At 61.1% G+C, this 16629-nt stretch overlaps 1 protein-coding gene across 2 annotated transcripts; it reads right to left on the bottom strand.

Moving 5' to 3' along the window:
- Positions 1–1589: 1589 nt before the first annotated feature.
- On the bottom strand, positions 1590–16234 carry LOC125445901 (anoctamin-7-like). Of its 2 annotated transcripts, none has more exons than XM_048519332.1 (23): positions 15820–16234; positions 15579–15669; positions 15325–15479; positions 15122–15229; positions 14872–15008; positions 14570–14627; positions 14157–14267; positions 13815–13980; positions 13528–13618; positions 12663–12759; positions 12283–12426; positions 11526–11663; positions 11250–11348; positions 10079–10181; positions 9360–9471; positions 8863–8917; positions 8192–8289; positions 7933–8069; positions 7441–7646; positions 6434–6576; positions 6259–6349; positions 5000–5162; positions 1590–3081 (listed from the first exon to the last, which is right to left on the bottom strand). In XM_048519332.1, exons 1-23 carry the CDS (start codon positions 15889–15891, stop codon positions 3050–3052), a joined length of 2607 nt encoding a protein of 868 aa, XP_048375289.1. In that variant the 5' UTR covers positions 15892–16234; the 3' UTR covers positions 1590–3049. The 2 variants fall into 2 exon arrangements, with proteins under 2 accessions (XP_048375289.1, XP_048375291.1); XM_048519334.1 differs by having other exon boundaries at positions 5028–5162; positions 15820–16233.
- Positions 16235–16629: the final 395 nt, after the last annotated feature.

The raw sequence follows: 16629 nt of genomic DNA, 5'->3' as shown, positions 1-16629 counted from the left end.
AGGGGGAGGGCCGGAGGCCCCACGGCTAGCCTGGCCGGCAAACAACCCCCCCCCCTTGGCCCGAGCGAGGGGAGGGGAGGGCCGGGTGGCGCCTCCCCACCAGAACCAGCGCCAGGAGGAACCCCCGCCACCCCGGCCGAGCAGGGACCAGCGGCCGCACTCTTCCACCAGGCAGCCCCCCCCCCCTTCCAGAGTGGTGTAGTGGTTAAATGGTTAAGAGCAGCAGGTGCACTCTAATCTGGAGAACCAGCTTTGATTTCCAGTTCTGCCTGTTGAGCTGTGGAGGCTTTTTTGGGGAACCAGATAAATTTGTGCACTCCAGCACACGCCAGCTGGGTGACCTTGGGCTAGTCACAGTTCTTGGGAGCTCTCTCAAAGGCAGGAGCCCAGCCGGGCGGGCAGTGGGAGCTCCGGAGGGGAGCAGCGTGTCAGGCTACCGCCGCCCGGCCGAGGGGAACAGACAGGGAGGAGGGGCGCCCCCTGCCGTCCTTCGTGGGAGGTGCGCGAGGCCGCGCGGGGGAGGTCCCTCTGAAATGCCCCGCCCTCTGCCGCGCACTTCATGCCTGCATGGCCGGACGACGGAGGGCGCCGGCGGCACCTGCCGGCCTGGGCGAGAGAGAGTCGACCCGGGCTCGCCTACGCCCCCGCCCCCCCCCCGCCAACCCGGCGTGGCTACAGCAGGGCCAGTGTGGTGTTGCTGCATCTGCTCGGGGACGTCTGGCCGTTGTCGCGGGGGGGGGGAGCAAGCCTCGGAAATGACTTTCGGGGGGGGGGGTCAGCAGGGCTTCCAGCGCCACAGGAGCCTCTGGGTGGCTCTGCAGCGAGGGAGCACGTCAGTCTGTTGCAACCGACTAAGAAATGGTGGGGAGGGCGGGGCTTGCTTTCCACCCACCCCAAAGCAGACGGGCACGACCATACCAGTCCAGGGGCGTTGCCACGGTGCCACAAGATCCGCGTCCAGCCCAGGGGGGCCATCGTGGAACAGGGGCGGTGCTGGAGGCAGAAGCAACAGGAGAGTGCAAGGGGGGGACGGCCAGCTTGCCCCAGACCCGGGTCCCAGTGCAGAGCTGACCCCACAGGTCTTTCCGCCAGAGGGGGTGCGCTGAGAAGCAGGGCGGGATTCCTTGCAGCACTACAGAGAATGCTGGGGGCCAGAGGGGCATAAGCCCCGCAAGTGAGAAAGTGCAGAGGAGGAGGAGAGTCGCTCAGCTGACCCTGGGGCCATTCATGGACCTCCGGAGGCCAATGGGCAAGTTGGGGTCAGTAGAGGAAGGACCTGAGTTTCCTCGTAAAGAGGGCAAACTCCCCCACCTGCAACACGCCCCAGCCAGAGCTACAAATAAAACTATGCAAGAACCCTCTGTGATGCAGCGCGCGCGCGTGCGTGTGTGTGTGTGTGTGTGAGAGAGAGAGAGAGAGAGAGAGGGGGTGCTACTTTCAGGGCCAGGACACCTGCCGGCAACATCCCTCTTTTTACAGGTACGCGAATCACAGGTGAGGCTGCTGTGGTGCCGTGCCTCCCTTTCGAATATGGTTGGCATGTTTGCTGTTACTGAACTGATGAAATAGTTATATATATACACAGACGGTTTCAAGTGCTATTTTCATATTTTTAATATTCACCACATTGGGGAGCCCCACAACATACAGACTGGGGAGGCCACTGTGGCTGCAACAGGAAGCGGTTTTTGGCCAGGGTTGGGGGGAGGAGCCAGACATGCAGGAACCCACCTCCCCCCCCCCCAGCAATAGCATCGTGCGCCCCCTGGCCTCAGTGCGTACCTTCGGGGCTACCAGGGGCACCTCTCTCAGAGCAAGCCCGGGGCATCCAGCCTCAGGGTAGTCTTGCCCCCCCCTTAAGAAGTCTGGCCTTGCAACTGGCCAGGAAGCAGTTTGCCCAGACCGCTTTGGCCCTACTCAAGGTTGCTTTCAACAAGCCCCCTCTGGCTGTGGCCCTTGGGTTGTGTTTGCCTCCCCCCACCCCTGACATCCTACCTCTTCCTGCCGATCCCCAGCCCCCCCCCCCCCCGTCAGAGGGAGGAGCAGGGCACGCCCTGTCTGCTACAGCTCGGACAGGGTTGGGGCCAGGGGCTTGGGCACTGCCAAGGGAAGGCAGCAAGACGCCTCTTTCCTCAAGGAAACGCCCTTCACTCGCACTCAAGACGGGAGACGCTGGACCAGTCAAGAGACTGAGGAGGGTTTTTTTGGGGGGGGTGCAGGGAGTACCCTTCTCTTCTTTGAGCTTTATGAGCCCAACATGGCTGGTGGGCGTGAGCGGATGGGGGGGGGGCAGGCAGGTCGTGCCCTGGGCGCAGATTCCTCTCCCTCTGTCACTGACTGGATGGACTCACGTTTACATGCGCTCAAGCAGGACTGTCAAGCACCCACTCCCGCACCTTCCGGGGGGGGGGGACAACTGCCACCCCCTACTGAGAGACGGCATGCTGAGGACACGGGCAAAAGGCAGGATGGGGCAGGAGGGTACCCCCCTCCCATGCACTGGGAATGCAGCCCCTCTTCCCCAAGGGTGTCTCAGGAGCCAGAGAAGCAGAATGGGTGCCCCTGCAAGCCGTGCTTTCATGCATAAGAACCTCGCAGGAGGAGAAGCAGGTCAGAGCCCCAAGTAAGTGTGGGGCAGGGGTGTTCGTGCTCTGCAGCCATTCCTCCTGAGCACCCATGCGGCGAGACACTCGGCTGAACTTCTCAGAGCTGCAAAAGGTTCCGGGGAACACAAGTCCAGTGATGACCGGGAGGGAACGTTCTTGTGGCCTTTGGACTCAGAAAGACTCGGTGCTCCTCCAGGAGAATGCTTTGAGACAGGTGCGCAGCATTGCCGCCTCTGGGGGCTGTGGATGCCCAGCCCACCTTGTTACCCAAGCGGTAGGGCAGCAGAGGGTGAGGGCAGATCCAAGCTGGGTCCTTGCAGGTGCGCCCCTATCCACAGTCTGTGCCCCAAAGGGCCTCCACGGCGACGTCTCCTGGGCGATCCTTGTGTGCGGCGGAGCTGAGCTGGCGGCAGGCTCACTTTGCAGCAGCCCCCCCAGTGTTGCTAGGCTAGGCTGCTGGGGAGAAGGCTGCTTGCTGGGGTGGGGGAGCAGAGAAAAATAAAGACCTTGAGATGAGGACAAGACACACCCGAAGGGAACCCTCTCCTAGCAGCAAAAAGAGTTCCTGGCCGTCAACCTCTCTGCCACACTCCTAAAGAGCGTTTAAAAGAGAGGGGGAAACGGGGCCGCCAGGATGTCAGAGCTGCGCCAGGACCCAGCTCCAGAGAAATAGAGGGCGCTGTGCCTAGCAAGCGCCGTGGGCAAAGTGCCTTGCTTGTGGGCATGCCCACGGCATCTGACGGGCCTCTTCTGGCCACAGGGCCAGGGGCACCTGGGCATCGTCTCAGGCTCCGTGCCCTCTGATGCCTGGCTGCTCTTCCAGCAGGATTGGGGGAACACAGAACAAGTCGAAGGTTTGGCAGAGAAGAACTCCTGCCGCTGCAGACCCTACTCTTCCCGTGAGCAGGGGTGTGGCTGGCACTTTCCTTTTGCCTCTTCACGTTCTCCAGAAACCCTTCCCTGATTCATGCTGCCATATAAAGAACAACACCAAACTCACAGCATGACAACACTGCACCAGGAACATACAACATATAACACAGCCTCCAGGGGACCCAAAAATCCAGGGCTTGAGTTGTGGGGGTGGGGGAGGGCATTGAAAGCAGCACCAGCCCCAAAGCAGCCATCCCCCCACCCCTCGTGCGCTGTGGGCCTGCTCTGACGCAGCCTCTCCTACTGCGAGGGGGGGGGGAGGGCAGCTCCCCCTCCATTCCTCAGACTCAAAGAGCATCAAACATGTCTCAGAGGTCTCAGCCCTGTGGCCTCAGTTCCCACAGAAAGACGCCTTCAGGCAGACAAAAGTCAGGGGTCTGCAGCTGACCTCTCACTCACTCTTTCTAGCAGTTTTATGCTGGTTAACAGAGAGTTCACGCAGTCTTCCGCTGTCCGGTGGCTCTGCTTAAAGTCCAGAGCCCTACGGGGATGGGGCGGTATAATAAATCGAAATAAATAAATAAATAAATAAATAAAGTCACTTTAATCTTTGACAGCTAATTGAAACTGTTATAGAAACATTAGATTGACTGCTTTTTAATAGAAGTTAAGAGTTAATATTGGCCTTCTCTTGCTTTGTGAAATGTAACTCCTGTGCACCTAATGAGTGGCTTAGTTGCCCTTATCCTGATTATGTCATGCTTAATTAAGAACTGATCACTTATCTAAATAGTAATCACATGATTATGATAGAAGATGTGGAGAAGAAAATAAAACTGATATTTTTTCCTATTAAAATGCACTATTGTGATAAGCAAACCAGATTTCTCTGGGTGGAAGTCTCAGAAGAACATTAGGTGAGATTTCTGGGTGCGTGAATGTTGCACTTGTTGATACTCACTATATGAAGTGAGACAAATACTTGAATCCTGGCTTACTTTTAAAATATTACTCACTAGAATATGATTATGCACCGTTAAGAACTTTGATCATTGTAGCACATGTCTTTGCAGCAATTGTAGGGTTAATTTCTGATGTGCATAATAAAGAGAACTATTTCTTTTGTCAGTAAAAGTCTCTGAAAGTTTTCAGTTTGGTTTCAAAGAACAGGACTCACACCCAGCTTGTCTGTATTATCAGACAGCCTTTAACGGATAAATCCTACAGAATTCCTCCACCGCTGAACATTTGAGTGGACAAAAACCATTTAAAATACTCTAACTCAGATTCTCTCATTGAATGTGGGGGCAGAAGTACTCTGTGACCGAGGAGGCCGTAGGGCAGGAATTACACTCTGGACCTGCTCAGAGGCAGCTCTTCTCTGCATTCTCTGGGGACAGAAGTCCACCCAGAGGTCTGATCTCTTTGGAGCAAGAGCTGGTTCGGGTGGGGCCTTGGGGGAACAACATCAACACACAGGACCGGGGGCCCCTTCAGCGCCTTCCCACACCCCGACTGACCTGAGCAGGGCGAGGAGCCTGGACTCACCATCAGCAGCGCAGCCTGGTTGTCAGCCAAGGCCTGCTTGGCCAGATATCTCTCGCGCTTGATCTTCACCTCCAGGGACTCCGGGACGTCCGGCACCAGCCAGTCGATTAGGCGCAAGCAAAAGAAGACCACGTGCTGCCAGCGCACAGAAGGCTGCTCAGCCCACCGCACGGGTGGATTTAGCCAGATGTTTCTAGCCCTGCCTTTCCCCTTGGCTCAAAACACCATTCCAAGTATTTCCCATGCAGCCAGCCTGACAACAGTCCTGTGAGGCAGACTCCTGTGGGATCCTCTCTATTGCTGAGGCTGAAGGAGGCGAGGCGCTCATGGACATGAGAAGGGCGCAGCCCAGCCCAGCCCAGCCCAGCCCCGGAGGGTCGCCACCTGGGCTCGCCTGGGGAACGGCGGCCTGCATCCCTGCCCCAGGGAGCTGGTTGCACACCGGAAGTCCTGAATGGGCCACACAAAGGAAGATGCCGGAGGGAGAACTGGCCAGGGTGGGGGGGCTGACATTGTGGGACAGACACTCCTCCTGACAGGCCGGGGCACACAAGTGGCTGCAGCCCCGCTCTGCATTCAGAGCCATGCCTGGATTCATCCCCACTCAGTGACTCCAAAGACCAAGCGGCTGGCAGACAGCAAGTAGCACAGGGCAGCGGTGTCGTACGCCACACGACTCAAGCCGAGGAGGGAGTCAGCAGTGCCACGGCCTCCCTGCCTCCCAACGCACAAGGAAGAAAGGCTTGGGTAGACCGAGGCGCACCCGTGAAGAGAGTCCCCCTGGGAAGAGTGCATGGGCGGGGGGAGGGGGACCAAAGCCACCTTCCCCAGCCCTCCATGGTCCCAATCTAAATGGAGCCCATACATGCCTGCACGAGTGAATGCCAGGACCCGGACTGGGGAACGGCAGCCTCCTTCTCAAAGGACCCGCGGCAGCAGAGGACACCCCCCCACCCATGCAGGGGCAGGGGCAGGGTGGGAGCAGAGCGGCCTCCTTTGAGCAGCTGGCAGTCCCTGTGAGTCAGAGATGGGGTTCCCCCACCGGGCAGCTGTAGGAGGGGGTGGCAGTGGGTCACTGGGGAGGGTGCAGCAGAGGCAGCTGGAGCAGCCACTGGCCCCTCCGAGGGGGCATGCCCCCTCCCTCCACACCCGGTTGAGGAACCAGGGGACCCCACCTAGTCTGAGGCAGGAGACGCCCTTCCCGTGCCCGCCTGAGAGGTGGGACTCTCACCTCAAAGGTGATGATGAAGCCCAGGCGGATGGCTAAGAGCTTCCAGTAGAAGAGGGTGTAGCTGCCGTTGGTGTCGCGGAAAGCCTTGTACCTGCAAGGGGGAACAGGCAGGTGAGCAGGTGTGGGCAGGGAGCCTCTGCCAGGTAGGAGGGATGGGGGGCTCCAGGCTGCACACCTGCACATGGTGTGGTTGCTGTCCACATAACTGGGAGGGGAGTAAGCCAGGGTGAAGTTCACATAGCCCCGGAGGTGGCTGTCGTACTCGTACTGGTACAAGAGACGTGGCAAGAAGTCTGAAGTGAAGGCGATGAGGAAGGCCTGCAGAGAGAGAGAGAGAGACCAACACCTAGGCTCAGAGGGTCGCCCCCCCCTCTCAACCCCTCACTGCTTGAGCCACCGGGCAGCTCTACAGGCCTTGGCGGCAGACTGCAATGAGGTGGAGCTCCTGTGGGCCCCTGCCCTGCCCCACAGCCGAAACTGCCTCACTGCTTCCCAGAACCGCCTGGTTTCCCAGCTCTCTGGAGCAGCCAGCTGGGAGAGGGCCAAGCTCTTTGGCCTCCAGGCAACGCGTGGCCTGATGGGCTCAGGCAAGTATGCCCTGGGACCCACTCCCTCTCTCAGACCTACACGGAAATCAGACCCCAACCAAGACCCTCTTTAGAAGAAGAAGAAGAGTCTGGATTTATATCCCCCCTTTCTTTCCTGTAAGGAGACTCAAAGGGGCTTTAAATCTCCTTCCCCACCCACAACAAACACCCTGTGAGCTGGGTGGGGCTGAGAGAGCTCCGAAGAACTGTGACTGGCCCAAGGTCACCCAGCTGGCATGTGTGGGAGTGCACAAGCTAATCTAGTTCCCCAGATAAGCCTCCACAGCTCCAGTGGCAGAGTGGGAAATCGAACTCGGCCCTCCAGATTAGAGTGCACCTGCTCTTAACTGCGGCGCCACCGTCTTGCTTCCAGGCAGGGCTCCTGGGCTTCCAAGAGCAACACAAAATGCCAAAATGTCAGCAAACCGGGAAAGAAGCTACCCTGGCCACAGTGCAGTAGCTGAAGATGCAGGAGACCCTCCCCCCCCACACACAAAAAGCAGCAAGCCTATTCTGGAGGGGGGGGGGAAAGGAAGCTGTTTTGGGAGAGAAGCATCCGGGCCGACCAGGGGCGCCTGCATTCCTCCCTACTCACATTGACAACAACCGAGACTTGGGCCAGGACATCCAGGATGAAGAACCAGACGCTGATGCCCTGGGCACGCTCAGCCACCGGGCGGCGGTATTCACACACAAATTTCTGGGCATCCAGCCGGATCTCCACCCAGTTGTTGAGCAGCGCAAACAACGGAGCCAGGGGGAAGGCAGCCACGAAGATGGTGATGAAGCCAAACTGCAGCACTGAGGATGACAACGACGACAGAGCTCAGCTGTGTCACCCGCACAACAACCCTGCATCGTAAGCCCGTTTTACCATTCCCCCGTTAGAAACTGGTAGCGAGGGTTTCGGGGCCCAGAAAGACAGAGGCACCCACGGGCTGCGGCAGCAACAGTCTACAGAGGGAGCGAAAGGACTCCCGCCTGCCCGCCCGAGCCCAGCGTTCCAATCATGGCCTCCCGTGGGCTCCCGAGGGCTGCTGCCAGCCAAGCAGCACAGACCACACAGAGGAGGCTCCTGTCCCCTCACCCATCTCCAGGTATTCCTCAAAGAGCCCTTCGCATTCAATGAGCTCGAAGTCCTCTTCCCAGCGCTTGGGCTCCTGGCTGATCTGGGTGCCCCGCACACGGGCCAGCTTCCGCTTCTGGTGCCAGGACTTCACCTTGCTGCAGGAGCAGAGGGGGGGGGATCACTGGCACGGCGCCTCCCTGGGCTCCCTCCCACAGCAGGGACCCCTGCCCGCTTCTCCAGCACCCAGAAGAAGGGGGGCCAGGCCCGCAGGACTCACGGGATGAGGAACTCCTGGATGTTGCTGATAATCTGCTTCCCAACCATGATGACAAACAGCTGCTGGGCCAGCTCGATCAGGCACCCGCCCGCCCCGCACTGCAGGACAAGAGTGTGATGGGGAAGCTCTCAAGCAAGACAGAAACCTTCTCCAGACCGCACTGCTAGTTGTCCAAGGGAGGGCACAGTTCCCCCCACACACACACACACCTGCCCACCATCACTGTGCCAATCTAGGAACAGGTCCCCTGGTTCTAGACAGCAGGGTCCCTCCCTTCCAATAGTGTTTGCTCCATAAAAACACTACAATTGCTTCTGCGCACAAATGTCTGGGAGGTTCTTGTATGCCCTATTTGACAAGTAGCGGCTGACAAGACAGACAGACAGACAGACAGACAGGCAGGCAGGCAGGCAGGCAGGCAGGCAGGCAGGCAGGCAGGCAGGCAGGCAGGCAGGCAGGCAGGCAGGCAGGCAGGCAGGCAGGCAGGCAGGCAGGCAGGCAGGCAGGCAGGCAGGCAGACAGACAGACAGCGAGCGTTCTCGGGCTGCTTGCCTTCAGCCTGGCCTGTTCTTTCCCACCCACTTCATGACCTCCACTGCAAACCAGCCGAGGCAGCAGAAGACAAGTAAAATTGCCAGGTCTCATCCTGAGGTCAGCCCCACCCCACTTACATCCTCGTTCCGCATGCCCAGGAGTTTGCCGTACTGACCCGGATACCGCACAAACCTGCCAGGAGAAAGGAAGTCCATTGACTCCATAGAATGCCCCCATCAGCGGGCAGTCTGCAAAGACTCCTGCCTCCCTTCCGCTCTGGATTTTGGGATCTCCTGTCCAGGGTAGATCCTAAGACCCTGGCCTGTAAGAATTGGGGGCAGGGGGCTGGGCACAGGCAGGGACCCAGCAAAAGCTGCCAAGGGGGTGGATCCCGGTTTGCAAAGTCACACAATCCCCCCCCTCCCTCATCAGGTGGCCTTTTCCTTGCATACACCCACCACGGTTTCCAGAGAAGAGAGCGGAGCCCTTTTTCCTGGGGGCAGGGGTTGGAAATGCCCACGCAGAGGACTTTCCCATATAGCTGGGGAGAGGCCAGGCTATGTACCCCCCTCCGTCTGGAGTGCCTTTCAGCTTGGCACCATGGTTTTTGTGTGCGTATGTCCATCTCCCACACCTGCCTTTGAAGAAGGCCACGTAGAAAGGCGAGGAGTAGAAATTCACAAACTGGAAAATGAACACCTTGAAGGTAAATGCGTCCTCGTGCTGCGTCTGTGTCCGGTGCATTTCTGCAGAGGTGACATGGAGGTGATGGAAGTCACGGAAGCAGGTGGGGGAGGGGCAAGGGGGCAGCTGGAACCCGTGCCACTCCAAAACAGAGATGCCCAACCTTATTGAGTCTAGGAGAATGTGGGGAATTTTGAGTAGGAGGAGCCTCAGCCAGGAAGGCTGAGCAGGTGGGTCTTGACCCCAGAGGCCGCTACACCCCAAGAGGCTCCTCCCCACAGAAGCAAAGGCCATGCCTCTGGAGCCCTTCCTGCAACCAGGAAGTGGCAGGAAGCCGGGCTCAGCTGCGTACTTGGGGGACAGAGCCAGCTTGGCCTGGCCCCTGCCTGCCCCAGACCAGAGACATCAGGACACCCGACTGGAACCAAGCCGAAGGGTGCAGGGAGAGGCTGTTCCCTGCCTGGCTGGCCTGCCTTGCCAGGCAGTGACTCCAAGCTCCTGGGGCACTTTCCTCCCATTCAAGATCCAAGGTGAGCCAGTCAGGAAACCAGCTGTCTGGCATCACATCAGGGACCGCTGCTTTAAAACTCATGTGCGAGGAAACCCCCGGAGGCGGCCTGCACGTGCTGCGGAGCCCTGAGCGAGGATACAGACCCGCCTCTTACTCACCCCATCTGGTCAGCTTCTCAGCCAGAGAGGTGTAGACCTGGCTCATGAGCAAGATGAGGATCAGGTTGACCATGCAGCTGCTGATGTTGGCAATGTTCCCGGCCTACAAGAAGGCAGAAAGGAGATGCCGGGACCATCGCGCGAGAGAGAGACTGCTGCTCCCCGCCACCCCAATGGCCTTGGGGGTCTCAAGCAGAGAAATAACCCCTCTCCCTCCCCACTGGAGATCCAGGGCTGACCTCAGCTGCTCTGCTCTGCCCCACAAACACCTCCCCAAAGCAACAGCCAACTGCTGCTCTGCAGCCCCACACCTGCCCAGCAGGGGGCTCCCTCTCTTTCTCTCTGGAGGGGCTCTGGCAGGCAGAAAGGGGTCTTTCCTTCTGCTTGCACTGGGCCCTCTTCCCCCAAACTCACACAGAGGAGCCATGTTCACACTCCCATGTTCTTTCAGGGTTTCCTTGAACTCTGCTTCATGGGATGGAGGAGGAAAGGCTGAGCTGAGAGTTTTCTAGCAGGAGGATGTCCATGTATGGGGCGGGGGCGGGGGGGGGGAATCAGGTGCCTTGTGCCCCTCTGCCTCTCCTTAACCAGTTCTTGCTGGCTTAGCAATTCAGGGGCACCCCCCAAAGCACCCTTGCATCCCCAGAGCCCCCGATTCCTGAATACTTGAAGGTATAGGACGTGGTAATACAGATCACATTCCCCCCAGAAAAGGTCTTCTAGGAAAGAGCTCTTTTCACAGAGGGCCTAATCGCCCCCCCCCCCTTGACTCCAGAGCCCTGGGGGCCTTCAGAGCCAGTTCGTGCTCCACAAGACACCGAAGCAACAAACACACAGCATCAGCTGCTGTCCAGCCCTCCCAGGTGCTTCCATGCGCCCTGCCTTTGACACCGAGCTTCTCTCTGCCGGGGCAATGGAGCAGAGGTCTGGCCGTGCGTTTCCCCTCGCCTGGGCTCCGGGCAGAGGGCTCCTTGGTGGTCGAAAGGAACAAGGCAGTTCAGAGGAAGGGCTTGGCATACCCTCGAAGACGACGACTACCCCGGCAGGTCTTCTTCCTGGCAGCCAGGATGCCCCTTTGCAACTGGCAACGGCAGAGGCTGAGGCAGAGGAAGCCGTGCCCTCCCCACCTCCCCCCCGGCCAGCTGCCCTTCCTTTGCCCTGCTCCTCTTACCTGGCTCACCAAGAGCGGGTTTCCTGTGCGGTACATCATTGTGCTGACGATCCCACGATACATGATCACTGACACCAAGAAGATCATCACCACACACAGCTGCGGGGGGGTGGGGGCAAACAGCAGGCCACCAGGGGCATGTGAGGTCACCTTCTTACTAGGCAGGCCTCGGCAGCCCCCGGCCAGGGACCCCACAGGAGGAGGCTGCTGCTGCTCCTGGGCCCACTTTTCCAGGCTCTGGGCTCCCCCCCCGGGCACGCAGGAGCCCCCACTTACCATCAGAATGATGGCCATGGACCCGGTGAGGATGCGTGACAGGCGGTCCCGCTCCGGGAAGTAGGGCTCCTTCACTCCAGTGACAGGGTTCTGCTCCATGCAAGGCGCCATGGCTGCAAACTCTGGCCGGGGCCGTTCCTGTGAGCCCAGGAGTGAGCATTGGGAGCGGGGCAAGTGCAGATGTGGGTGACTCCACCCCATTGTTCAGGGCTGGATCCCCACCTCCGGTTACACAGGGGGAAAGCAAGGTGGGGTGCGACTCAGCAGCTGCAACCAGTCTGCTCCCAGCAAGCTCTTGAACCCCGTGTGCAGAGATTCAGCAGCAGCCCCCCCCCCACTGAACACACTTAGATGTGGCATGATGGAATGAATACCTGTTCTTCATTTGCAGACTCACCTGGGGTAGGCAGCCACCGAAAGGCATTCCCCGCTTCTGTGCTGCTTCCACCTTGCCCTGCCCCAGCTCAAACCACCTGGTCCCACGTTTCACTCACAGGACAAGCCCACTCTGCCTCCGTCAGCCCCCATCCACCCCACTTGTCCCAAGACCTCGTGGGAGGCACTGTCTGGCCCAGCAGCAAGGCATGATTCACCCCCATTCCCAGATGACCCCCCCCCCAGCCCAGGCAAGGAGGTCAGTTGGACTGCTTGACGGCACCTGCCCAAACCACAGCGCCCCCCTCCCCACCGTGCTTGCTCCGACAGGAGGAGGAGGAGGAGGAGGAGCTGGGGGCCCCCAGAAGGGCCCTGTACCTGCCTCTTCCTCCTGGAAGTCCAGGCAGTCCCAGTGGTGGGCCAGGGTGGCGTTCTTCCGCTTCCAGTATTCCAAGAAGGTCACAGCCCAGAAGGACATGAAAATGCTGAACAAGACGGTCCCCGGGTGGTCAAAGAGATAGCCAACCTGAGGGCCAGACGGGACAGGAAGAAAAGCCCCCAATGTGGGTCGTCACAAGCCCACTGTCCTCCACGGCCTGGGCCACAACTGCCGGAGCCACTGTCCCTTGCGGCCTCTGGAGTTGGCTGCCCTGGGCAGAGGTGCTCCCCTTCTGGAGCCCCCTGTGGCTGCTTCTGCTGCAAGCCCGCGATGAGAATCCTCTTTTGCTCCCCCCCCCCCGCAGACAAGCGTGGCACACAGACCTTTGCCATGGAGCAGATCTCAGAGAGGTTCCAGTTGTTGCAGGTGTCACACAAGGGGCACATGAGGAACTGACTCCCACTGCTGCAGATCTCCTGCCTGAGGGGAGGCAGAAGCAACCACTTTCAGGAGGCCACGCCTCCACCCACCCACCTTTCTTCTCTGCCCCTTCCCATGTCAAAACTCAGCCTGGGGGACCAGGAACTCAGTGCATGACAGGGGTCTCAGCCAGGGCCCTTACAGCAGGCCCTGATGTACCCCACCCAGCCAGGAGAAGAGGGCCAGTACAGGAAATGGGAGTGACAAGGAGCAGGAGCATCCAGATGGCTGGTGGACTCTCCAAAGACCAGGAAAGCCCGCATGTAAACAAGCCTCCAGCTATTGTCAAAGGCTTTCACGGCCGGATTCAACTGGTTCTGGTGGGTTTTCCGGGCTGTGTGGCCGTGGTCTGGTGGACCTTGTTCCTAACATTTCACCTGCATCTGTGGCTGGCATCTTCAGAGGTATATCACAGAGGGAAGTCTGTTACACAATGTGTCATTAGGAACAGACCACAGTCACACAGCCCGGAAAACCCACCACAACAAGCCTCCAGCAATTTGTTGTTTGAGGTAGACTGCCTCTGAACCTGGAGTTTCCATTTGGCTAACAGGACTGAGCACCACTAAGCTATCTGCAGACACAGGACTGGGTGGGGTGTAGATGCCCAAGGAGGGCCCCGTCTGGCCCTGCCCCCACTGAAGACTCCCAGGCCAAGAACAAGGGAGATGACCTCCCCCCACGACACATCCAAGCCTTGGTGCTGTACTCTGAGCGCTGCTGACTGGGTGCCCCTCATTCCCCGGCCACCCTTCCTTCCACACTCACGCTGGTGTGTTTGTTCCCATGGCAAAGAGGCCGGCCAGGAAGACGAAGGTGCCCACAGCCGCCGCAGGGAGGAGCCAGGCAGTGTAGAAGCCTGGAACAAAAGGCGGCTCAGGGCAGGGCCCAGACGGGGCATCCCCAAGCGGCCCCCTCCCTTTCTGTGCACAGCCTCCCTGCTCAGTATCTAGGGGAAGGCTGGGGTACAAGGAGCAGTGCGGGGCGGGGGGGGGGGAGGGGATGAGTGGGCGGGGAAAGAAAGAGTCAGCCCCCCTCCCCCCGCTGCTCCTCACCCAGCCAGGCGAAGTAGATGGCCACCTTCTCTCCAAAATACTCGCGGATGTGGTCTAAAGGCTGGTACTTGCTCCAGCAGCTCCATTGCGCCCAGAAGCGGTACAGGGTCTGCCGAGGGTTCAGCTCCTCACCTGGCACCTCGTACTCGGGCAGTTCAAAAGGGCCCTGCAGGAGGGAGAGGGAGGGGGAAAGGCAAGACGTCTGCTCTCGTTCGGGCGCCAGGACTGAGCCCTCGGGCGGATTTCCAGAGGCGGGACTCCCATCTTGGGGGGAAGGAGGAGGTCACGGGGATCAGAAAGATGGAGCCCCCGGTCATCTCACGGGCAGCGCCAGCAGCTCACCTCGTGCAAGGGGAAAGCCGCAGAATAGACACCCTCAATCAGCAGCCGGTCGATGCCCACTTCGGCGTGCTTCCTCTTCCCATAGACAGTCCGTGCCAAGATCTCGTACACCTGCCATAGACAAGCAAGCCGCAACAACTTAGGCCTGGAGGCGCAGGACAACGGAGGGACGCGCAGGACAAAGGAGGGACGAGCAGGGTGCCTGGCGGAGGAGCACTACGACTTGCCCCGAGCCCTACATCACCAGCAGTGCCCTGCCGGATGGGAGCCAGATAGCCCAGTAGAAGGCCTGCTCTCCCAGCGCCTCCTCCCAGGTACACTCCACCTGAAACTGGAGGTTCCACAGTTAGTGACCAAGACAGACAGCCCTCTGCAAGTTTCCCTGGTCCCTCAGGATTCTATGTCCAACTCACAATGCGATGCCTTTGCGTGTTGCTGAAATAGGAGTCGGGGGAGTCGCTGCCCAGAAACCTGAAAGAGCCAGAGGTGGGTGTCCCTGTAGCAGCGGGCAAAGGGGCTCCAGGGGACCGGTGAGGAGAGGCTTCCTTGTGAAAAGGGTGGTCCAAACTCCTCAGAACAAGGACAATCCCCCCCTGCCGACCCTCCACGGGGCAACTGGGCCGCCCTGACCCCCAGTTGCCCCTGCTGCTGCCCCGCTCTTCCAGAGGCCCCCTCCCCCCAAAGTGCCCAGGCAGAGCAAGGGAGCCCCACTCGCCTGTCGAGCTTGGACTGGCGGAAGGCGCAGGTGTAGAAGTCCAGGGGCTTGTTGGGGACCCGCTGGGCCATGGGGTTGGGCAGGTGCAGCGGACGGAAGAGGGCGTCTGAGCTGTTGCGGTCCGGGTTGGGATGGGCCTGCAGGGGCCAGAGGACAGGGCGTCAGCCAGGCCGTTGGGAGTGCCCCCCTGGCTGGCGCAGGCCCAGCCCGCCCCCCCCCCACTCACTCACTCACTCACCCACCCACTCACCTGCAGCGGCGCCCGCAGGCTGAGCTCCTCGGCGTAGTAGAGCAGCAGCGCCCAGGGCGCGCTCAGCTTCAGGTAGCCGATGCTCCGCCGCTCGCTCGACGTCTCCTCCTGTCAAGTAGACCGCCCGCCCGCCCCCCGCGGTGAGGGCGAGCCCAGGAGGCGTCCCCCGCCCGCCCCGCTCACCTGCCCGCCGCCCCGCTCACCTGCTCCAGGAGGAGGCCGGCGGCGCGCAGGTTGCGCAGGAATTTCTTCCGCCAGCGCCGGTGGCGCCCGGCCAATGCCGCCTCCTGGGCGCGGGCCTGAGCGCGGCTCCTCCGCGGGGCGGGCCGCGCCTTCTCCTCCCAGACCAGCACGAAGTCTGCAAGCGGCAGGCAGAGAGAGTCGGGCGGGCGGCCGTCAGCGCGGGCGGGGCGGGGGCCCAGGCCACCCCCCCCCCCGGTCGGCTGGCCCCGCTCACCGATCTTGGTGCGCCCGTCTCGGAAGACGTTGGGACCACCCGAGGCCAGGCGGCCGGGCGCGCAGAGGGGCTCCTCGTCGTCGTCGTCTTCCTGCCGGAGAGCAGCGGGGTCAGCCAGGCGAGGCCGGCGGGAGCTGGCGGCAGGTGCGAGGGCCGACTTCGGGGGGTCCGCGCCCGCCCGCCCGGAGCCAACCATGCTTCCCCGCGAGGCCGGCCAGGCCAGGCCCGCCGCCAGACTTACGAAGGTGCCGCTGGGCGCGCCGTTGGGAAGGGCACCGGGGCCGTCCCGCGCCTGGCCCTTCTGACCGCTCATGGCTGCGGCTCGCCAGCCCGCCGGCCTGCTTGCCTGCCTGCTGCAGCCGCTCCCGGCCCTGCCTGCCCGGCTGCGTCGCCTCGGCTGCGCGCTACGTCGCCACGGCCCCCCTGCCGCCGCCGCCGCCGCCGCCGCCGCCTCCAGCCCACTCCATCAAGCGCGCGGGGGGGGGGGGGCGCCTTACTGGCCTGGGCGGCCGCCGCGGTACCGGGAGCCCGGACGCAGCATCCCCTCGGACCGCGGAGCCGGCCGGGCCCGGGAGCGAAGGGCTGGGGCGCTCCCCCCTCGCCGCCGCCCTTGGGCTTAGCGGGTCGCCCCACCTCACGGCGGCCGAGCCCGAAGAGAGGCGGCCTGGAAAGAAAGGCGGGGAGTGAGGCCTCTGCCCTCCGGAGGGGAGGAGAGGGCCTCATGAAGGGTCAGTCCCGGCTCCCGTCCACCGACCTGTCTCTGCCCCCGCACCCCAGTGCTGTGGTCCAAGGCGGCTCTTCTGGGGGGCTTCAGGGCTATTAGGTAGCCCCCCTCTTCCTATAGGGGCCACCCAGCTTTACCCCATGGGCCCCTTCCCTGACTTGGTCCACCTGGATCTCTGCCACAATAAGGGCAACCAGACCTCTGCAGTGCTGCCTGGGTGGGGGTCCAGTTGACACAACGCTGCTGCAGCTCTATAGCTCCCAGGAGCCAGGCAGCAGGTGACCCACCCACCCCACCCCACCCCCACGCAGGCCCTTCCCTGGCTGC

The sequence above is a fragment of the Sphaerodactylus townsendi genome, linkage group LG16 (assembly GCF_021028975.2).
Source record: "Sphaerodactylus townsendi isolate TG3544 linkage group LG16, MPM_Stown_v2.3, whole genome shotgun sequence".
Lineage (NCBI taxonomy): Eukaryota > Metazoa > Chordata > Lepidosauria > Squamata > Sphaerodactylidae > Sphaerodactylus > Sphaerodactylus townsendi.
This window is presented reverse-complemented; position numbering and strand designations above follow the sequence as displayed.